At 45.4% G+C, this 23,847-nt stretch overlaps 1 protein-coding gene across 1 annotated transcript in view; it reads left to right on the plus strand.

The window, feature by feature from the left end:
• The window catches only part of ACTN4 (actinin alpha 4), a 103,448-nt gene that overhangs the window by 55,211 nt on the left and 24,390 nt on the right, over positions 1-23,847 (plus strand). The window contains 10 exon segments of the mRNA XM_077480257.1: positions 1,719-1,833; positions 3,656-3,775; positions 5,050-5,136; positions 5,225-5,312; positions 7,393-7,471; positions 7,568-7,649; positions 8,719-8,804; positions 19,168-19,260; positions 19,854-20,084; positions 20,916-21,063. Coding sequence (XP_077336383.1) covers positions 1,719-1,833; positions 3,656-3,775; positions 5,050-5,136; positions 5,225-5,312; positions 7,393-7,471; positions 7,568-7,649; positions 8,719-8,804; positions 19,168-19,260; positions 19,854-20,084; positions 20,916-21,063 — 1,129 coding nt within the window.

The following is a 23,847-nucleotide window of genomic DNA, read 5'->3' on the forward strand; positions in this document are numbered from 1 at the left end:
GTTCAGAAGTCAGCAATGGCTGCTTTCATACTCCCTCGCTTCAGTTTTCTCTTAAAGCCCAACTCGGCTTATAGTTTTGATATTATAAATTGATCGCCTGGCCATAGTATTAAAAGTTTCTTTGATCCCTGCTGTTCTTTCTGTCACTAGATCTCCTGAGTCTTCATGACATCCTGCACTCCCTGTTATTGTGGGTACCATGGGTCTGCATCCCGGGGGGAGTAAACATGGCATCCCACACTTCTAGTATAACTATGCTGAGACATCAACACATCAGTACTACTCGCGGCATTATTGATAGCCCTGCAATGTCATATGACTGACGGCATCTTAAAAAATGCCAGGGGGACAAGGAAGTGTAGGGGAGGAAATGCTGAAGTTGGCCTTTAGTATTTACGCAGTCATGTATCTAATGAATAAGGCTTGAAAGGAGTTTAAATTGGATGCTGTGTCCCTTTAATTACAACTACTTTCAAGCTTAGCTGTGACGTTTTGCTGAATATCCATGAAAGGATGAACCACAAGTTATCCATTAGCTACATCTATCCGTTTGGAAGTCTTTGCTGTTCTGTGTACTTTTAGAAATTGTCCGCCTCATAAATGTCCACCAATCACATTTTAGATCTCGATCTTTAGGCTGCATTCAAACTAAGCGCACATAGGTATGCGTGTTTCCTAAGCTGACCATACACTGGTCGATATACAATGGGCTATACTGTTTAAAATTCAGTAATACACTGCACTGATGGTTTTGTAGAGGTCCATCTGCTGACAGCTTTAAAGCACAAATTAACACTCTGATCCTTTACAGCCAAGGAAGCTGCTTCTGTTTGATCTTCCACAGCCGTGGTGCTGCATATTTTGATCAGTTAGGACTTCAACCATTTTGATAGCTTGACTGGTTGAAAGCACAAACAAATGTGACAGCATTCCCGCCATTTGAAACCATTAAATCGATGGGTTTAGTTTTATCTTTGCTTTACTGCTGTTCATGGGCTCTGGGCTTCAGCAAAATGGCAGCCTCTGGCAAGAAGAGACGGGAGCAATGCTGGAGGCAAGTTACAGCACACACATTTTGGTAGCATAATTCATGTGAATTGTATGTTCCATGCTTAAGAACCATTATTTTTTATCAAGTTGTTATGAGTGAGGCTGCATTCACACCTGAGCGTAGCGTTTTCAAGCGTTTTTTTGCGGCTGTTTTTACCGCGTTTTTACCACGATTTGCCGCGATTTTGTGCAGGGCAAAAGATCACCAATGTTAAAAGAAGAAAAACGCCCAAATCTGCTCAATTCGAGTGACAAAAAAGGGTCCGGAACTTGTTTGAGCTTCAGGCGTTCGGCGTCGGGCGACATGGAGTGGAGATGTGAACCATCTCCATTGAGAATAATAGAATTTTTCCCCTCCAGCGTTTTTGTAGCTTCAAGCTACAAAACGCTCAGGTGTGAATGGGGTCTAAAGCTCCACATAAAATATATATTGTTTAATTGTTTGGTCTTAAATAGGTTGTAAACACAATAAATAAAATAAACCTGTAACTCAAAGGCATGAGTTTAGTATGTATCGCATTCCAATTTTCCAACTTTAAAGTTGGTGGTTGCTGCATTTGTGGTAGCCGTTGGTACAGTCTCTGATTAACATACAGCATGAAAGAAGTGTTTTAAAACCTGCAGTTTGTGTGTTGAACCCTTGACTAAACTACTTCCTTTCCCCACAGACTTTCACTGCTTGGTGTAACTCCCACCTGAGGAAAGCTGGCACTCAGATCGAGAACATTGATGAGGATTTCAGAGATGGGTTGAAGCTCATGTTACTTCTGGAAGTCATTTCAGGTAAGCTTCAAACCGATTTCCTTTCTGGGTACTTGGAAACCCGCCTTGGGGTTTGAGTATTTTGATACTATGAATGCCAGTAGACACTAAAACTATACATGCTAGATTGACCCATAAGTTACATTCCAAACTTGTATTTGCTTAGGCAAAAAGAGCAAAGACCACAGCTACAACAGTCCGTGCTGCCAAATGTGCTGTACAGAGAGGCCATCTTTAGAGAACGAAGAATCATTAAAGCTAAACTCAAGGCAAACTGCTAAAGACAAAGATAAAATAGAACTATGGGAGTTTTTCATGTCAAATGATTTGTATGTCTGTCCGTTCAATCCTTTATTTAATGTTGTTGTAAATGATCACAACGTAAAACAACCCCATTCAGTTTAACCACTTCAGCCCCGGAAGAATTTACTCCCTTCCTGACCAGAGCACCTTGCGATTCAGCACTGCATCACTTTAACTGACTATTGCGTGGTCGTGCGACGTGGCTCCCAAACAAAATTGACATCCTTTGTATCCCACAAATAAAGCTTTCTTTTGGTGGTATTTGATCACCTCTGAGGTTTTTCGCTATAAGCAAAGAGCGACAATTTAAAAAAAAAAGCATTATTTTTTACATTTTGCTATAATAAATATCCCCAAAAAATATATAAAAAAAACCTTTTTTTTACCTCCAGTTTTAAGACGATACGTATTCTTCTACATATTTTTGGTAAAAAAAATCGCAATAAGCGTTTGTTAAAAACGCTAGTGTTATAGCTTTTATAGTTTTATGGCATTTTTCATCATTTTTATTTATTTTTAAATCATGACTGCGACATGGACACATCGGACATTTTTGGGACCATTGTCATTTATACAGCAATCAGTGCTATATAAATGAACTGATTCCTGTGTAAATTACACTGGCAGTGAAGGGGAGCAGAGATCAGTCACACTGTCACTAGGCAGAATGGGGAGAAGCTTGTTTACATTGGCATCTCCTCGTTCTTCCTCCCCGTGAGGCAATTGTGGGTATCTCCACAGCCCGACTCGCGGAGCTTGCTGCGGGTGCGTGCCCCAGCTGGCTGCCTCTTAAAGGGTAATGTACAGGTACATTAGTTTGCCTGTACGAGCCCTTCTGCCGGTGTAAATCGGCGTGAGGCGGTTGGCAAGCGGTTAAATATAAATGAGACGTAACCTTTGTGTATGGATTTTTCCCCTATCTTATAAGTGATCACGTTCCCTCTGTTCTCAGCTGTGTGAGTGCTGGGGGAGGAGAAACAGATGGTTGTACAGGGTGGGGAGTGTCAGGGCAAGTCTGATCATTTGGAGGAGAGCGGGCGGTGTTCCCATCACAGCTAGAGAACTGACCATGCTGTGATCTCCTGCTTGGCGTGGTCAATTTTTAATAAGAAAGCAGAGGGACTGGCTGGAATGCCAGGGATTTCACAAAAACAAAGCAATATAAAGATAAGGGGATACTTTTTCATACCTGTTACAGCAGACACATATCAGGAATATGATATGCTGGGGTAACAAATGCTTTAAGCCTTGTTAGCATATGAAAGAGCCATGCCACAGTAAATCCAACAAACACAATCTTTGCTATTTAAGCCCATTACAGCTGAAAGTTGCCAGAGAATGTGGAGTTTAGGCAGCGTTTATCATGTGTACAACACGTCCAGAATGTATTTTTTTTTTAATTTTTTTTTATTTGCTTGTTGGACTTGCAACTTATTCTTCTGTGGCACCTATCATGTGAGAATGAGGAGGATGAGTCAGCAGGGCTTTTATCATTGAAAATCATTATGAAAGGTTTGTCCTGACTCAATGTGTCTTTCAGGGGAAAGACTTCCGAAACCGGAACGAGGAAAAATGAGGGTCCATAAAATTAATAATGTCAACAAAGCTTTGGACTTCATTGCAAGTAAAGGAGTGAGGCTGGTCTCCATTGGAGCTGAAGGTATTATTTTGTTTACTTTTCTGAAGTTATAACCTCAGCCAGGCAGTATTTCTTTTAAATAACTTCCTTGCATCCCCACCTTCCTTCTGCAGTGTATTTCATTCTGATAAGTTTGTCATCCATTTAAAGGGTGTTTTTCACATATGAAAGATTTTTCAACTGGCAAATTGCTTTAGAGTGAAGCCAGCAAAGAAACTGAATCGTTAAGGTATCAGTTGTAACCGTTTGCCTGCATTATACTCTATACCAGGCTCCAAAAACGTATCAATTCAACAATTACTACACATTAATTGGAGTTTGTTTTGAAATTCATCACCAGTTCATGGAGCGGTATGGTGACCTACCTTACTGATATTTGTTTAAGAAGAGGGACTCCAGCAGAGAGCTAGGTAGACATCACTAACTGGCTCAACGTTTTCCATGGGCTACAGAATGCTATCAAATATTTTATAGATTATTGTGAGTTAAGAGACATACAAGACCAACAGCCACTGTTATGTTAAAGGTGAAGTTCACCTTTTTATAGCTAAAAAAATGTGCATTTATCTTTTTTTCTACTCTGCAGCCTGTAAGGCATTGCACACATGATCAGCAGGTCATGGGTGCAATGCCAGGCTCCTGCAGACACTCAGTACAGCTGTCTGCCCATACCTTCTGAATGAATGACAGCAGTTTTGAGATAGAGCAACCCTTACATATACCTAGTGAAGTGACTGGCCTTAGGTGATAAACGGATGACACAAATCCTTCTACAGAAGTTGTATCTGTTTACAGTAGTAGGCCCCCCCTACATCCATTCAAATTGCAGAAATTACACAGGATCTCTCAGTTCTGAAAAGCAGGGGGCAGAGAGCCAAAGTTACATCAGTGAGAAGAGCTCTGAGAGTTGATTAAAGGGAAGGGACGTGCCGCCCCCCCCCCCCTTCACATAGTACATCGGAACAGAGCTGTGCTGTCAATCGGCCATTTTCCTTTTGGTGTCGGGAAAACTCTGTGATTCATGCTTATAGCAGAGGAATGAAACAGCAGACAGAATTGACACTCGGTGCTCTAGATTGAGACTAGAGGGATATGCTTTGTTCATATTTCATGTCTGAGGTTTACTACCACTTTAAAGTGTGTTAACAAAAATGGCTGCAACGTAGATTGATGTGTAGCTGTCTTTTAAATTCTCTGGCTGAATCAGTTTGTAGGATAACCCCATTATAATAATGTGTGTGACTAGCTGGCAGCAGCAGATTTTAATTGGGTCTGTTTTTAAATTGTCTTTTTAGAAATCGTTGATGGCAATTCTAAGATGACGCTGGGTATGATTTGGACCATCATTCTGCGCTTTGCCATTCAGGATATCTCTGTGGAAGGTATGTGTGCTGTCTGCGGTTTCTCTGCTGGTTTCCTTATGCCCCAAAATTTCTGTCTCGTGATAAAGTTCCTCTTTTGGCTCCATAGAAACATCTGCAAAGGAAGGATTGTTACTGTGGTGTCAGAGAAAGACGGCGCCTTACAAGAATGTCAATGTACAGAACTTCCACATAAGGTAAAGTATCACATTTGGCATGTGCTGCTTTTTCTTTGTTACGTGTACAAGCCTCACATTTGAAAGACACTCCTTTTGTGGCCCTCATATGTATGTATGCATTTACATGCATGTAATGGACACCAGACAAACCTCATGAATTGCTCTGCACTGCTTTCTTGAATGAAAGATGACATTCTTTTGTCTTATGTTTTTATGATTTAGACCAGGGGTCTCCAAACTGTGGCCCGAGGGCCAGATGTTGCCCTTTGCTAGCCTTTATCCGCCCCTTGGAGCACTATTCCTCCTACTGACGCCAACAATGGGGCTCTATTTCTTCTACTGATACCGATGACGGGATACTTTTGCTCCTACTAATATAATGGGGGCACTCCTCCTCCTCCTATTGACCACAAACCCTGAGGCTATATTTTATTCTAACTGATGCCGAGTCCAGGACACTTTATGCCCCCCCTGGCCACAATCTGACCCTCCTAGAGTCCGAAGGACATTAAACTGGCCCTTTGTTTTGAAAAGTTTGGAGACCCCTGATCTAGACTAATGGTTAAAATGTGCCCATTGCATGCTGTAAACAATTTTAGGAAATTTCAATTTAATGTAGTAATTTCACTGCAGGAGACAGCAATATGTATGTATCTGGAAGTCCTTCCTCCTGCCAGTAGTATTAACAATGGATCTCCATATATAGAGGGACATTGCAAAACTAGATGTAGGCGGTGGCGGCCTGTCCATTAGGGGCTCCTAGGTGCTGCCCCCCTATATGACTAATGGATAGATTCATGCTATGAATCGATCCACGGCCTCTGCTGCCACCCCCTATTATAGGCATCCGGCCCCTTTCAGGGTGCCTGAAATAACAGCGGGGTGTGTTGTATGTTTGTGTGTTTTTTGTTTGTTTTTGTTTTTTTGCATCTGAATAGAGCCATAAGTTCTAATAGGCTTCAAAATATGCGGGCTCATGGTGCAGAGCATTGTGCCATGAGCCCACTTAGGTGTTACACCAGCAAATTAATATTTAATATTAGCTGTTGTTAAAATGATCCTCTATCCTGCCAAACAGAAGCAGGTGTGAGACCTGAGCACTGAGCCATTGCAATGTTTATTTGTTTTTGTTTTTCCCCTCCTTCACAGTAGGATGCTCAGTGCAGAGTACTTTGCCTGAGGAACAAGGGAAATTCCTTCCCGAATTCTGTCAATAGATGCCTTCTGACAGACCTATTTGCTTTCTGATATGCAATATTGGTAACTGTAGCTTTATTTTACTGCTACTGCATATGCCAAAAGTACAGTGTTACTGGTTTGACATTCGCTGTCTTCATTGACCACTTATTACACTGTTTAGCAAGACTAAGTGGCCAGTAAGCCCCCATTCACATCCTGTTGTCAGCAATAGAACCGTTTAAATGGATGCGATTCTGACTTTTGAAAAAAAAAAACGTTCCTGCACTATTTATTACAATTGCAAGTGCAACTTGCATAAACATTTGTGCATTACAACTTTCATGGACATTTTGTGCATTAAGGCACACAGATGTCAGGCAAGTCACACCTGAAATTGCAGGTTTGACATTGTGCTAGTGAAGCAAGATTTCAAAGTCCAATTCAGTGTGAGCCAGAGCTAAAGGCACTGTCTTTTGGCAGATTGATGGTAAATGGTAAAGTAATGAAATCGGGAAAAGTCCAGCCCCAGTAACAAAATGAATCTAAATTAGAGGGGCACTAACGCTGCTTTTCTAATGAGGGAAAGGAGGGCTCTTTGTGTTGTCTTTTTATGTAGACATTTAAAATCTAAACTATAGATATTTTTACTGAATTTAACGGGGCTGTAAACCCTTGTGCATTATTTTAAAAAAACAAACATGTCTATACTTGCTCTGTGCAATCGTTTTGCACATAGCAGCAACCCCATTGCATATCACCACCATACAGATCTTTTTATACTCTGACTACATTATAAATCCTCCAGTTTGTTTTCATAATCACATTGAATTTGTGGTAAAACTGAACATTTTGTAAGCTTTACCTTTTTCACTGACAACTTGTTAGATCCATTCAGAAAGATTAATTTCTCTCTCCCCAGCTGGAAGGATGGCCTGGCTTTTAATGCCTTGATTCACAGACATCGACCAGAGCTTATAGAATATGATAAACTAAGAAAGGTAAACCAACAATTCTGTATGTGATTAAACATCTATTAGAAGTATCTATTTTTTTCACAAACTTTAAACCCTTTCCTTTATGGTATATTTATTTAGGATGACCCAGTAACTAACTTGAATAATGCCTTTGAGGTGGCAGAGAAGTACTTGGATATCCCCAAGATGTTAGATGCTGAAGGTGAGCTTCAGATTCTGCATTTAATGTTGTCTGTTCACCAATGTGGGTCCCTTGGAGCTAAAACTCCCTGATGGTTGTCTAGGAACTAGATCTCCCTGATGGTTGTATAGGAGGTACAGTAGAGCTCCCTGATGAGCAAGATCCTTAGAATCTTTCTGCCTATCCCTTTACAACCAACACCACTGTACCAGTGCATACCAGTTATTTCCATACATTCTGTATTGTAAAAGAAATGAGAAAGTCATGCATTGAGTTGGGGATGTATTAGTGCAGCAAGTGGATTCACCACATTTAATAAGGTGCCAGTGAGTAAACTGACTAGTATTTTGTCACTGAGTTTATTCCAGGCATGACCCCTTCTCCCTGATGACCTCATGGCACATTAAGGGATAAAATGTATATTAATGAGTATAATAGTGGAGGGAGCTGATGGCAGTTTTTTCAGGAACACATTGACACCTGGGATCTTTTTTTTTACTCTTAAAATTAGTTCAAAAATATAATATTTATTTAATTTTTTTTTTCTGTCAAAAGGATAACTTTCCCTTGAAAGTCCTCAGGTTTCATTCTGAAATCCCAGATTTTGCAGTAGCCATTTTCTTTTTATAGAATGAAAAGACGCCTGAGAGTTCAGCCACTTTGTTTTGCTGTGTCTTAACCTATTCCCTTCATTTCCAGACATTGTCGGCACTGCTCGTCCTGATGAGAAGGCAATCATGACATACGTGTCCTCTTTCTACCACGCCTTCTCAGGAGCCCAGAAGGTAGCGTCTGGGGCGGCCAAAGTGCCCCCACCTGTCTCCTCTCTTTATTTTCCGCATGCCTAATTTCCAGCTTGTCTTGCAGATTCGCGGCATGCTGTCGCCTTACTTTGTGTCAGGAATCACTCACTGTTCCCAGAACCCGGTGCAAGGAGACACAATGAGCCCTGCAGCTCATGCAGCCATTCCTGACACAGACTGAGGGCAGAGAGGTGCAGATCTGGGACGGGAAGGCCCCTCATTAGGTCCCTGGCTGGATCTGCACCTCCTCACTCTGCACTTGTCCTTTCTCTTTCTTCTCTGCACAGATATTGTGGGCACTCTCAGGCCTGATGAGAAAGCCATAATGACCTACGTTTCCTGCTTCTACCACGCTTTCTCTGGGGCTCAGAAGGTGAGCTGGTGCTGCTGCTGGTCTCTCGTGCTGGGTTTTTAGCCTGTCCTGTCTGATTCTGTACACATTTTGTTTCTTCCTTGGATTAACACACTCTGGATCTACGTCAATTGTCTTGTCACACCTAACATGTTTGCATTTTTAACCTTTTTTGTTGCAAAGTATTTGTTACCGTTCAGTGTCCTGTCGATATTGGTATCCACTTTATTCTAAATTGGACCTTTAAAGGGTTTATTTACTAAAGCTGGAGAGTACGAAATCAGGCTCACTTCTGCATGGAAACCATCAGCTTCCAGGTTTTATTGCCAAAGTTTAATTGAACAAGTTGAGGTTAGCTTGGTTTTTGTATGCAGAAGTGAGTGATTTTGCAATCTCCAACTTTGGTAAATAAATCCCTAAGTGTCCGGGCCCAATGTAGCAATCTCTCTACTATATATGATGCCTGTACACTATATTGCCAAAAATATTGGGCCACCTACCTTTACATTAATTTTAATAGCATCCCAGTCTTAGTTCAATATTGAGTTTGCCCACCCTTTGCCGCTATAACAGCTTTAACTCTTCTGGGAAGGCTGTCCACAAGGTTTAGGAGTCTGTCTGTGACTATTTGACCATTCTTCCAGAAGCGCATTTGGGAGGTCAGGAACTGATGTTGGATAAGAAGGCCTTGCTCTGAGTCTCCACTCAAATTCATCCCAGAGGTGTTCTATGGGGTTGAGGTCAGGACTCTGTGCAGCAAACATCTTGGTATGCGAACGCCTTAAGTTTTCCCTTCACTGGAACTAAAGAGCCAGTGCACAAAACAAGGTTCTTAAAGACGAGGATGAGCTAGTTTGGGATGGAGGAACTTTACTGGCCTGCACAGTCCTGGCTTTAACCCCATAGAACACTTTTTGGATCGAGTCGGAGACACTGAGCCAGGACTTCTCATCCAACATCAGTGACTAACTTCACAAATGTGCTTCTGGAAGAATGGTCAAACATTCCCACAGACACACTCCTAAACCTTGTGGGCAGCCTTCCCTGAAGAGTTGAAGCTGTTATTGCTGCACAGGGTGAGCCAATTCAATATTGAAACCTACAGACTAAGACTGGGATGTCCTTAAAGTTCATGTGCGTGTAAAGGCAGGCGTCCCAGTACTTTTGACAGTATAGTGTATGACTGAATTCCCAATGGCGAAAGAATAATGCAAAGTTCACACCTGTTTGTTGTTCCAGGACTGCTTTTTAGTGGCTCATGACCCCAGTTATCACTGTTTGGGGTGTTTTTCAGCCATGTAAGCAAAGCTAATAATTTCCCAGTCAGGGTGTGAATCTACATGTCTATGTATGTCACGTCATGATCACTTAAACTTAAAGCTGACGTTCAGTTTTTGTCTTCGCTGGTTCTCCTCCCCCTCAACATAAAACCTTTTCTCATCAATAAAACCCTTGCGTTTTCATCAAACACTCTTAATTCCCAAGACACAGTGATCTCATCACTTGGTCCCTGTGCTTTTTATATGCAATATAAGTAGATCATACCTTGTGGGAGGGTTCAGCAAGGCTCTGTACAAAGCTTCCTAAAAACATCACAGCACCCTGCCTCAGTACTCCTCTTGAGAGCCCTCAGCCCTTATACAAGCAGTGGGCTGGCTCTTGGCAGTAGTTATCACAATGCCTTGATGGGTGGATATCAGTTTGGTGGAGTGGGCTTTACTAGACAGGCTGCATTTGCATGCAGACCTCCATAGGTAATGCCTACATGTGATACTGAAAGAACTGAAATCCATTGAACTGAAAGGGGCCAGCCTGGGACCGTAAGTCTGGGGAGGAAAGTGCTTGATGATGCTAAGTGACTTAGCGGACTCAATCTGACTTCAGATTTTAATCTATACTGTGAGAAGCTCACAGTGTGTAGTAAAATTGGAGTAAGCCATTTTATTACAGGAGTGGAGCCTGTACAACAGCAAGCCTAAAGGTAAGGCTGGAGTTCAGCATTAAAGGGAACAAGTGCAGATGAAAATAGGACAGCTCCCATTCCGGCCTTGTATTTTATTGTCAAATAACTTTTTATTATTTTAAAGTGAAACATTACACGTCAAACACTTCAGTTCAGCATTGGGGGAGCGGAAAAAAAAGGGGATCAGAAAAATTACAGGGGAGAACATACCACAAAAGCATATTGGCCTACATAATACAGCCACCTGGAGCAGGTACCAGCCAGGCCAGGTATAGCTATTCACAGACAGCTTGTTCTGCAATACATGTAAAACAGGGATACAGTCCATCCAGCAATAGATCTATCCTCCAGACTTAACCGCCAAACCAGGGTTGCAATCCGAGGATACGTGTGGTAGCGAATAATATAAGACACTTATAATACACTTTAATCCAAACAAACACCCCCCCTCGAGGGGGGGGGGGTCTGGAAGAATAAATGGCATAGGAAAAAGGAAGAAGGGAAAAAGAAAGAAGATGGATAGAAAGAGAGAGGAAAGGGGTACCTAAGGATAGAAAGAAAGATAGGGAGGAAAGGGAGGGGGTATGGGTGGGTAGTCATCCGAAAACTTCCGCTTGCCTGTCAGGGTCGATCGTCCTTAAGATTCCAGTGGTTCCAGACTGCGTCGTGTGCTTCCAGCCGGTCCTGTATCCTGGCGGTCATCCGCTCCATAAGCTCCACATCTCTGATGCGGGCGTATAATGCGTCCGGGGTAGGGGGGTGTGTTTTTTTCCAGTGGAGGGCAACCAGACACCTCGCTGCGGTCAGGATGTGGCGGGATAGTTTCTGTAGGGATTTGGACAGTTTGGGGAAAGGGACACCCAGTAAAAAGTGCTTTGGGTGTAAGTCCAGGGGTTGGTCCAGGATACTGGCCAAGAGCGTACGGACTTCCGTCCAGAAAGGGACTATACGAGGGCATTGCCAGTATATATGCAAGAGGGTGCCCTTATGTCCCACACATCGCCAGCACCGGTCTGTTGTAGAAGGGTAAATAGCGTGCAGGACGTCCGGGGTCATGTACCAGAAGAACAGTATTTTGTATGCGTTCTCCCTGTAGAGCGTACACATGGAGCTCTTGGATGCCTGCGACCAAATCATCCGCCATTGCTCCTCCGTGAACACTTCACCCAGAGCCTCCTCCCATTTAAGCATGTATGCATGTTTGCCGTTAGGGCCCATAGGAAAGGCGTTAATTATTTTATAAATATCCGATATCATCCCCTTCTGTGCCGTACCTGATGAGATTACTATTTCAAACATGGTAGGCGGGGAGAAACGGAGGTCAGAGGATATGGTCTGGGCAAAGTGACGGATTTGCAAGTAACTATAGAAGCTCTGCCGGGGGAGGTCAAACCGGGATTGGAGTTCAGTGTAAGTCAGTAGTCTCCTAGCTCTGGGATCCACCAGAGATCTCAGCTGGAAAAGGTTCCGGGAGGACCAGGGGTGTTGCATCTGGCGAGACAGGCTATCTGGCACTAGAGGGTTGGATATAAAAGAGGTCAGGAGCGATTTAGCTGAGGTCAGGGCAAATGCCTTGGAAGATCGACGCCATAGGTTCTGCAGGTGGGACATAGGGCCCAACAATTGGGACTGAGGGATCGCTGCCGCCGCACTCCAGAGCATACTATTAGGGTGTGTAGGGGCCAACCACCGGGATTCAATTTCCGACCAACGATTGTGGGGCCTCTGGGTAGTCCAGGAGGCGACCGCGCGGAGTTGGGCAGCCTGATAATATCTGACTAGGTCCGGGAACGCTAACCCCCCATCCGATTTGGAGGCTGTCATGACCGAACGAGGTATCCTGTGCCTTTTATAATTCCATACAAATCGAAGTAGGTCCCTTTGCAATTTTTTCAGGTGAGAGGAGGGGACTGGAATGGGGAGGGTCTGAAAAAGGTAGAGGAGTTTCGGGAGGATAACCATCTTCACAGAGGCTATTCTACCAAGCAGAGATATCTGGTGTTTCCGCCATTTTAGCACGAGACGCCTAATATCTCCATAGAGTGATGGGTAGTTTGCCTGATAAAGGGAGGTATAGGTTGGGGTGATGTTTACCCCCAGGTATCGAAGGGAGGTGGACCTCCAATGGTAGGGGAAGTTGGATCGTAAGTGTTCCACCTCCAACGGTGGAATGTTAATCGGAAGGGCTTCAGATTTCGACGCATTAAGTTTGTAACCCGATAGCTCACTGTAACGGTCCAGCTCCATGTGCAGGTTGGGCAGGGATATTCTGGGTTGGGTAAGAGTGAGAATTACGTCGTCCGCAAATAGTGATACCTTAAACTCCTGGCCTCGCACCGGAATCCCTCTTATAGCCTGGTTCCGCCTGATAGACGCCGCCAGGGGTTCAATACAGAGGGCAAATAGTAGGGGTGACAGCGGGCATCCCTGACGCGTGCCGTTGGAGATGGAGAAGGGGGAAGAGGTGGCAAAGGGAGTCTTCACTTGAGAAGACGGGTCGGTGTAAAGATGTTGTATGGCTCGCAGAAAAGGTCCCTCCATCCCTATGTGGGTCAGAGTGGCGAAGAGGAAGGGCCAACCCAGTCTATCAAATGCTTTTTCTGCGTCCAAGCTCAGGAGCAGGGACGGCACTTCCTCCCTGTTCGCCACCTCGACCAGGTCTATCACCTTCCGGGTGTTGTCCCCCGCTTGTCGGAGGGGGACAAAGCCCACCTGGTCCTTATGGATCAAAGAGGGTAGGACCTTGTTAAGGCGCATAGATAGCAATTTAGTAAAAAATTTTAGGTCCGCGTTCAGCAGCGCAATGGGTCTATAATTCGCACAGTGGATGGGGTCCTTATCTGGTTTGGGGATTAAGGTAAGGAAGGAACGTTGCATATCTGGGGGGACGGGTGTTTTCTGTAGAAAAGCATTAAAGAGTCTGCTCATATGCGGGGCTAAGAGGGGAGAAAATGCTTTGTAATATTCGTAGGGCAGCCCGTCTGGGCCTGGGGACTTATGTGCGGGGAGGGATTGAATGGTCTCTCCCACTTCGTCTTCCGTGACGGGCTTGTTCAAAATGAGCAAGTCCGAATCTCTAATTTTGGGAATGGCGCTGTCGGACAAATACTGCTGTATACGCTGTGAGACCTCCAGCGACACTGGGGTGCTAGGGATGTCAGGACTATTATAGAGCTCTGCGTAAAAGCCCGCAAACGTATCAACTATGTCTTTGGGGTGGGAGACAACCGCATTAGATCTAGTTTTTATCTGGTGTGGGGCAGAGAGAAGGGTTTTGTCTTTGAGCTTCCGCGCTAGAAGGGAGTGTGCCTTATTGCCCCTGTCATAGTATGTCTGTTTGATCCTCAGAAGGGCCTTCTCGACGCGGCGAAGCGCCAGGTCCGCCAGCGCCGTACGCAAATTAACAATTTTCCTAAGGAGTGGTACCGTCGGTGAGGCCTGCAGGTTCTGCTCTAACTGTCTAAGTTCCTTCTCGGTGTTAAGCTTGGTGGCCGCGACGTCTCGCTTCAAGGCCGAGGAAAGCGCAATGCATCTACCCCGCATCACCGCCTTATGGGCTTCCCACACAGTGGAGAGGGGGACGTCTGGGGTCAAATTCTCAGCAAAATATTGACGCAGGGTCGTGGTTAATTCCGATTGAGAGGGAAGGTGCTGAAGTAGGAAGGTGTTCAGCTTCCAATTGTATGGCCGGGTTATCGGGGGGCCTATATCTAGGGTAAGTAAGATCGGGGCATGGTCCGACCAGGAGATCGGCAGGATAGATGCGGCACGCGTCACTCTCAATGTAGCATTATTAGTGAAAAAATAGTCAATTCGAGAGTGCATGTGGTGAGGGGCTGAGTAGTATGTGTACTGCCGATCCCCGGGCCGGAGAGCTCGCCACGCGTCGAACAATGCATAGCGGCGAGTGAGTTGCCGAAAAAGCCTCGAATCCCGAAGGGCTCTAGGCGGGGGGACGCGGGTGGGCGCTGTCTGCCGATCAGCCGTGGCCGAGTGAGCCAAGTTAAAGTCTCCTCCCACCACCAAATAACCGTGGTCTTCCTTAAATAGTCGCGCAAAAACCCTGGAGAGGAAGCTATGCTGATGGACATTAGGGGCGTATAGCGTGCACAGGGTGATCGGCCGTGACTGCCATGTACCCTTAAGTATCAGGAAACCCCCCCGAGGATCGCTGTAGTGATCAACATAGGTAAAGGGTGCTCCTTGTCGGATCAGGACAGCCACCCCCGCTCTCTTGTGGGATCCCGAGGATAGATACACCAGCGGAAAGCTCCTGGAGGCGAAGGCAAAAGATCCCCCTTTGTCAAAGTGCGTTTCCTGAACCAGGATAATATCCGCTCCCGACTGTTTAAACTCCCTTAGTGCCAGATGCCGTTTCCTGTTTGAATTTAAACCGTGAACATTCATAGATAGAATCTTAGCCATCAGTCAAGTCCGGGGGGGGTGGGGGGGGGGGTAGGGGAGCGGTCTGTGTTTAGTAAATCTTACCCGACCACCACGTCCAGGATGGGCCGCCAGGAGCCAGGAGCAGACGCTTTCCGGTCGTAGGGCCCCGCCACTACGTGTCCGATCCCTGCAGGCAGCGGAAGGATGACAGAGGAGAGAAAAGAGGGGGAAGTAGAAAGTGAGAGAAGGGAGAAAAACATTAGTACCACAAAAGAGGCATTGCATTGAAAACATGGGCCCATAACCGGACCAAACAAAGGGCAATATACGGCCCCGGGTAAAAAAGTTATCCGGGACTACGCGGATTCCCAGGGGGCCACCAGACCCAGGGCACAAGGCCTGGCGGCCGCATAGGAGTCCAGGTCTCCTCATTCAGGTCCTAAGGAGGAGTAGAGGAGCTTAATGTGTGTAAAAACTTGAACAGGAACAGAGTCACTAAAGTATAGATAATATGAATAAAGTAACTAAAAATGAAAAGCAACCCCAAAAAAAAAAGGGGGTTAGAGGGAGGGTCGTGAGAGCAAGGGGGAACCCACTCTCCCGAATCTCCCAGCCAGCAGCCTAAGTGCGGTTGATTGTTGAAAAGGCACCAAAGGGGAAAGGGTAATGAGTGCAACTAGAACTAGGGCAAAACAACGTCTGATCACTACGCCGCTAAGCGGTCCGGGACGCTGCAATTCTTCATCTCCACCGGCAACAGGTCGCGGAGGGCCAACTAGGCCGTGATGAAAAAAGTTAAAAGTCACTTGGAAAAGAGAAAAAGGGGGATGAAGGGCCGGGATCTTCAGCCAGGGCCTTGCCTCTTAGGTTTGTTTTGCGTGTCCCGGTTTCTGGGTCGTTGGCGTGGGGGGACCTTTTGCCACAACGTCGGAGGGGTGGGTTGAGTAGCGATGAGGTCCCAATCGGGAAGCCTGGGTGGGCGGATGCCCAGGTCCTCGCAAAAAGTCGGCAGATCTTCAGGGTATCTCAGGGAGGCCGATTTACCCTGATGTTTGGCAGTGAGGCTAAATGGAAAACCCCAGCGGTATTGGATCTGGGCTTCTTGCAGGGTACGGAGCAAGGGTTGGAGAAGTCTACGTTTTTGCAGCGTAATCCAGGAGAGGTCCGGGAAGAGTTGCACTGGGTGGTTCCGGAAAGACACCTCTCGGGCTAAACGGGCTTGTCGCAGGATATCCTCCTTGAGGTGGAATGAGTTGACTCTGCAAATAAAGTCCCTGGGGCCAGAAGTAGCATTTTTGGGGCGTAGGGCCCTATGAGCTCTGTCCATCTCAATAAATTTAGTGGGGGGTTCTCCGAGGAGAGTGTTGAATAGCTCCTGCAAGATAATCTGAGCGTCCTCTGGGCCCTCCGACTCCGGAACCCCACGTACTCTGATGTTGTGCCGGCGCCCCCTATTGTCCAAATCCTCCACATGGCGCTGCATATCTCTCAGGAGCAAGTGGTGTTCAGCCCCTTGCGTTTGGGTTTTGTGGACCGCAATTTTGGTTTCTTGTATCTCCTCTTCAGCCATCTCCACCCTGTCCGCAAGGTGCTTAAGGCCCGAGTGGAGCGTTTGTATTTCCGCCCGACACGTGGATTTGACATCTTCAATCAGTTGTTTAAAATCCTCTTTAGTAGGGATCGCTTGTAAGTATTGTTGCCACTGAGGATACGGTGGTGTTGTGGTCATGTCTCCCGGGTCGTCCCGGTCTGTGTGATGACGTGGCGGCAGTGGTCTAGGGTCCGCGGGGCCTGCAGTACGTGAGGGGGGGGGCATGCTCAGGGAGAGAATCCCAGACCCCCGGCCACTCTGAAGCACAGGCCAAGGGAGGTGGCTGGTGTCGTCCCCTGGTATCCTGGGGTGGAAGGGCTGCGGACCCCCCCGGATAAGCCGTCATCCCTGGTCGTTCCCCGCAATCACGTGTGGGGGAGGGGTGCCCCGAGGTGCCCAGCTTCTGGGACTTAGGTGGGGGCGACCCCGAGTCATGGTTCAGCAGGGGTCCGTCCATTCCCCCGGGCCCCCGGTACGTCCAGATCAGGGGCTCCTCAGGGGGGGGGAGGGCAGGAAAGTCCTCGGCTGCAAAAGAGAGGGGGGACCCCTCGGACCCAGCACTGGAGTCCGGGGGCGTCCGGAGCAGCCTGGGCAAGGCCAGTGAGCACTGAGTGTCCGGAGGTGGGGGGGACCTACTGCCAGAGGGCCCCAGGCCTAGTCCACCCCCCTCCCCGATCTGTCCAGCCCCGCTCAGAAACTCCTCGCCGGTGTCTAAAGCCGCGGACGTGCGGTGGGGGGACTGCGGTGCTGTGCAGCATGGGGTTGGAGAGGGTCCCAGGGAGGGCCTAGTCTTGTGCCCCGGCGGCGGCGTGGTAGGCCGCAGGCCTAGCTGGGCGGCCTCGGAGGCGGGCGGGACCGGGGTTTGACTCACCGCACCGAAGGCCTCCGGGCCCGGGGACGTCATCTGCGGTGGTCCTCGATCCCTCGGTCCGTGCTGGATGTGCGGATGGGCCCTGCAGGCTGGAGAAGGAGCCCGCGCCGGCGCGGCTGCGGCCGCCGGCGCCATTTTGGGAGGCCTGGCGGTCGGGAGCTCCGTTGTGGAAAAAAAGGACCGGAGGTCCGTGGCAGTACCCAGCGACGGTGCGGGAGGTCCCTTGGAGCTGGAGGACCGTGTGGCCCTAGATTTCCCCATCGGATGGAGCTGGATTCTCCCCTTTGGTGCGATATAGCTGAGGCTGGTGGGAGAGCAGGGGACTTAGGCTGCCATCCGGGTCGACTTCCGGTCACGCCCTCCGGCCTTGTATTTTAAAGGTACAAGTTCGGTGCAGTTCTCCTAATTTTTATATGGCGAGACAGCGACCTGAAACAAGAATGCAGCCAGCGAAGCCTGAAAAGTGTGAACTCCCATTCTGTGTGCTAGGTCAGTCACTAGGTAGTGGAGCCAATAGGATTACAAAAACCTGGCAGGGGTTCTAAAACCAAATCCAAAACTTAACTAATTAGATATGCATTAGACCTACTTTAATGGATTTTTTTTGTCTAATTTGGTTTTTACAAGGTTGAGCTTTGTGCATTGTGATCATGGGCCATAGGAGGAGTGAGCGTACAAGGCTGCCAGTCCCTCTCCTGCTGTGCTGTCCTTTTAAAAGAAATGAGCTGGCTGTAATATATTGCCTTTAACACAGAAATCTGCTTCTTGTAACTTGCTTAACTGTCCAGCCCCTTGGCAGAATCACAGAGCACTGGCTCCACAGTCCAGACTCTGTGCTTATCTTGTCTTAATGTGCAGCTGAAGTATCATGTTGTACTACAAAGTGATTTGTCTCATAATGTATAAACACATTTAACATCGGTTTGTAGTGAAGTGGTTCATTTTATGACCTCTCCAAATAATTGCATTTAGAGTTGCCACTTAGATTCCAAGCAGCATAGATAAATGTATTGCTGTAACAAAGCATCATCGCTTTTCACTTTAATTGCCATCTTAGGCGTGTGTTTTATCTTGATTTAAGGTGTACCTCTCACCCAAACACACTGGAGTCCATGCTTTTGTGGAATAAACATTTCGCTACTAACTGGTGTCCGCACAGCATTTGGTGGCATTGTGCTGTTAAAGATAAAACAAAAATGGCTATGGTTGTGGCCAGCGATTATGTCCTTCATACATACCAGTTGGTGTAAATGCAAAGTTCCCTGTCCGGCTCTTGACTCACATTTGCGCTCCTTGCTATATGGGTAAAAATACAATGTATTGCAATGAGCACCTTCATAAACTGATTACCTGCAGCCTGTTTGTTCTGTCTTCAGGGTGTATCAGAAAAATAAGCCATCTGAACCATTTATTTTGCTGCTTTTGGGCCTGATACTCATGGTATGATAAAATGACCCAAAAATTATAGATTTATAATGATCATGCTTGGTAGTTTTCTTGAAGAGATGTTGATATCTAGCTTGTTTATGCATAATGCTGGTTATATGTATCTTTCAAATGCTTTTTCCTTTAGGCTGAGACAGCTGCCAACAGAATCTGCAAAGTCCTGGCAGTAAATCAGGAGAATGAGCATCTGATGGAGGATTATGAGAAACTAGCCAGCAGTGTGAGTCCTTTGTTAATTTTTGAACTATAAAAAAAAAAAAAATCACTTACAATCTTTATAACAAGCCTGTCCTTTGAATAGATTTCCATGCCAAAGTCATAATTTTGGTATCCTCCAGTACTATACTTTGTCTAACAACATACACATAGCTACACATGGACGTCCTATGAAGAGTTGGATGAGAAGAGCCTGCCATCACTTGTGTGATAGCAGCTAGCTGCAATACTTAAGAGCCATGTGCAATCCCACCAGCATTCTCTCATAAACTTCGTTTTTTGATTGGACTGATCCATAAAAATAAGGCCTAAAGCGTTCATCAAACACGTTAGTCTGATTAGGTCTAACAAAAGCTATGCAGTGCAATAGCTTGCCTTATTGGATATAGATTACTTGGTTGCATCCACATTGCATAGTGTTGGTAAATCTATAACTTTCATACTACTCCCTTTTGCAGCACTAGGGATGCACTTTAACACTGCTTGAATGGTATTTCCTATCCATGTCTTTTGAACACCTCCTTTTTATGATGGGCTGCATAGATAAAAATACTACCAATGTTGGTGACGTTCTCCTTTTAACTGTTCTTCCTTTAGCTCTTGGAATGGATTCGCCGCACAATTCCATGGTTGGAAGATCGTCAGCCTGAGAAGACCATGCAAGACATGCAGCAGAAACTAGAGGACTTCCGAGACTACCGCCGTGTACACAAACCACCAAAAGTGCAGGAGAAATGCCAACTGGAGATAAACTTTAACACCTTGCAAACCAAGCTGAGGCTCAGTAACCGGCCGGCTTTTATGCCATCTGAGGGGAAAATGGTGTCGGTGAGTGTCTTCAGTTATGGATTAAGACTCTTATCAATCAGATGAAAGGGTAAGGTGACTGTCCCTTTTTAAGTTTATTTTAAAATGTCATACATACAAAAAAGCATAGGAGTACTTACCTCTTCTGCTGCCTTGGGTGAAGTGTCTGCCACTTTCAAAAATGTTGATTTTGGAAATCTCCCATCTTCTGTGGTGTCATGGAGGTCGTCGGGAGGAATCCTTTAGTGCTGCAGGTAATACAGGTGAGCAACATTCCTGGGTGACTATTACAGAAAAGACTTAACGGGGGATTAGTCTGCAGCGAAGCGGTGTTCACTGGTGTGGACAGCAGAAGAGGTAAGAAATTCCAGTGCAGCTTTTCAGGTTTGGCATTTTGAAGGAAACTTTGGTCAGAACGGCCTCTAAAGTGGCACTCACGCCTACTTAAACAGCTTAATACAATGTGGTATTGCACATGGGTACCACTTTACATACTATGAGACCTTAAAAGTAATGTACATGCTCTTGTGACCTGCCTGTCTCTTCTGTGCTATAAGGGTGCAGGGTGCATAAACATGGTGGTAATGCTTTATAGAACTTGCCGTTCTGAGGACTGCCACTGACCACGCTTGGACGCTCAGTCCTTGCTCACAGCTACAGAGCATGTAGTCCACTGCTGGTCTGACTTTCAGCTAGCATATAACTCGGTATAAAGGCATATTTAAGTAATTACGCTGGCTCAACTGAAAATAAAATTGTTTTAAAAAAGTAAATTGTTTGGCTTGAGCAAGCTTTTTAAAACTCTAGATCAATGTAGAGTAGCATTAATGTGAATCTTCTTCCACATTACAGGACATTAACAATGGCTGGCAGCATTTGGAGCAAGCAGAAAAAGGTTATGAGGAATGGCTCTTAAATGAGATCCGTAGGTTGGAGAGGTTGGACCACTTGGCTGAGAAGTTCCGACAGAAAGCCTCTATTCATGAAAGTTGGACTGAAGGTGGGTGCTCTTCATCAGCCAGAAGCCTAAAGCGTGTGATTGCTGCCAACAAGGGTCCTCAAATTGTGGCTTAAGAGTCTTTCTGGATTCCTGTAACAATTCTGCTGGTGCTTAGTGCCTGGATACTGTATCTAAACACTGCCTGCATTATACATTTCCTAGGCATTAAATCAATTCAAGGCTGTCTAATTTATATTTCCAACTGATGGTTTTGTTTTTTTAATATAATTTTATAAAGAGCTTTCATATTTGACATTTATCTCTGCCACTTTCCATCCCTGCTTGTGGCTTAGTAATGACAAATGTTAGTGATTTCTGGTTTACAATTTAAAAAGTCAGTATATTTTGAATTGTGAAAATACACATTAGTACACAGAAGAAACCCAAGAAAAAATAATCTTCAAACAGATGGTGTCCTTGGTGAGCGTTTGAACTCAGTATGCCAGTGTTACTTGATTAGATCACCAACTACTTACTCGCTATGTTTAAGGAAAGCCTGCTACCTTGGCTTTAGCGATGATGCTAATTGCCTGACTGTCATGCTGATCCACTTTGATAATGTCTTGAATCGCTCGCCCAGAAAAAGTATCTACTGAAGATCTGATTTTTACAGCACACTTGTCCAGGATCTGTTACTGTTGGGTTTTTTTTTTTTTGCCAGAGGTAACATAATCCCTAGCATTCTCAGGGGTTAGTACTGGTAGTTATAGTCTTCATTGGAATCCTTTTTATCATTAAAAAAAAAAAATCTAGTTTGACTGGCTTTGTCTAGGCTGAGATGTCCTCAGTCATGCAGGAGAAATTAGCTAGTCACAAGGTGGGAGGCTAACCTGTGCCAGGCACTTGTGAATGCTGCCAAGACCGTCACAAGCACCAGGATTTGTGTCAGAATATCTGCCTAGGAAGTAGATTCTGACCCTGGATGATGCAGGACAAAGATGGCTTCATCTTTCTGGAAAGAAAATCAGATTAAGGTATTGTTGGGGGGAGTACTGTGATCTCTTTGAGATCTAATAAATACCAGTAAGTGATGAATATGCTGGCCAAACCATTAAAATATATCTGATTCTAGGTCCACTTTGAGGCCTGTGTCGAATTTTTGCTTTCACTGGTGAGATTTCCCCTTACTTTCCTGTACTGTGATTTGGTCAGAGTGGCAAATGTTAGGACCTCTTTCAGGTTCTTTCCTGCTGTGGTTGTCTTCCTGGTGATGCCCATTCCCCCTCATTTCATGTTGTGGTGGTAATTGCTGTGTAATTATGCCACACATTCTCTTTATATAACCCAAGACATATCCGTTGAGAAACTGCCGATACCATTTACATTCCATTTGGTATTTTCAATTCAAGTTGGACATTAAAAGTAAATGTCTAAGGGATTTGCATTCCTTGACTGCACTGGAAAGGTGATGACTTTGATCTCTCACTGGTGGTTATTGAATCATCTTGTGTTTTAAAGAAATGGTGTGCTTGAGGCCACCAATTACATTCATTGTAGAGATTTTCTTTTAAGAGCACAGTGGCTACTTTTATTCTGGCTAAGCCCCAGTTTTTTTTTTTTGTTTTTTTCCCCCTAGTATCTTTAGGATGACCATGTCTTTTCTTCAGCCCTGCTGTTTTGTAAAGCCTTTTTTTTTTCTTTTTTTTTTTTTGCCATTTTTCTTTTCTCTTTCTTTTTCTTTTTTAATTCTTTTTTTTTTTTTTTTTTTTTCTTCAATCGATTTATCTATGTTGCTGCTGGTTGTCTTATACACGGATTTTCAACTATTCAGAGCAGTCATCTTCAGCCTGAGTTTTGACTTGCATTGCAACTGGGCCGACTGGACTAGAATTGCCTGGAAGGGACCTTCGGCACTGGGTTTTCCAGACTTGGTTCCAGGCAGTTCCAGACCTGCTGGCTTTGCCTTTGCACTTGCCCTGTCTCTGAAGACCTACTTAATTAGTAGGTCATTTAGGCTGGGCACCAAAAGCTCCCTCCATTTGTATTGATTGCTAAACAATAATCCCAGTTTCCCACAAGCTTTGCCATGGGAGGGGTTAATTAATGTGAGACAGCAATGAGTGTTCCACTGAATGCAGTGTCAGCGTATATGCACTCCACACACTTTCCAGCAACACGGTGTAGTGTCATATTTTGCTGCCTATCACAGAATGCTACGGAAGTGACGTTGCCGCCTGAAATTTTGCACTGCGCATGCGCGATGCGTTCCAAATGCTTGCACCATGCGTTTCAGAGTATTTCCAACAATGTAGTTCAGTGAAACCGTCAGATAATGTCACGGGAGTGAGGGGAGGTAATCGTGACATTAACTTTAGACAGAGCAGAGAGAGAACAGATAACTGTGGCTCAGGGAGGGGATTACCTCCCCTCACTTCTCTGACATTATCTTACGGTTTCACTGGTCTGCATTGTCGCAAATCATTTGGAACGCATCGCGCATGTGCAGTGCTAAATTTCTGGCGGCAACGTCCGTTCAGTAGCATTCTGTGATAGGCTGCAAAATATGACACTACAACGGCATCAAGAAAGCATCTTGTGCTTAAAACAGGCATGTGAGACTTCAGTTTCTACCTGCTGCCTGCCTACAGTGACTTTAACCTTGGGCCATCCTACCCAATGGTTGTGACTCTTCCTCTACCAGCTGTCCAAGTTTTGTGAATACTTGAGGCCTTGTCTCTGACTTTGAGCCTGTCTGTTGCTTACCACACTGGCTGCAACATGCCTGATTTTGGACATGGGGGACAGCCCTACTTTAGCGGATGGTTCCAGCGTGCTCTCCACTAA

The sequence above is a fragment of the Lithobates pipiens genome, unplaced genomic scaffold, assembly GCF_037356315.1.
Source record: "Lithobates pipiens isolate NorthernLeopardFrog02 unplaced genomic scaffold, aLitPip1_a1.2 Scaffold_1, whole genome shotgun sequence".
NCBI lineage: Eukaryota > Metazoa > Chordata > Amphibia > Anura > Ranidae > Lithobates > Lithobates pipiens.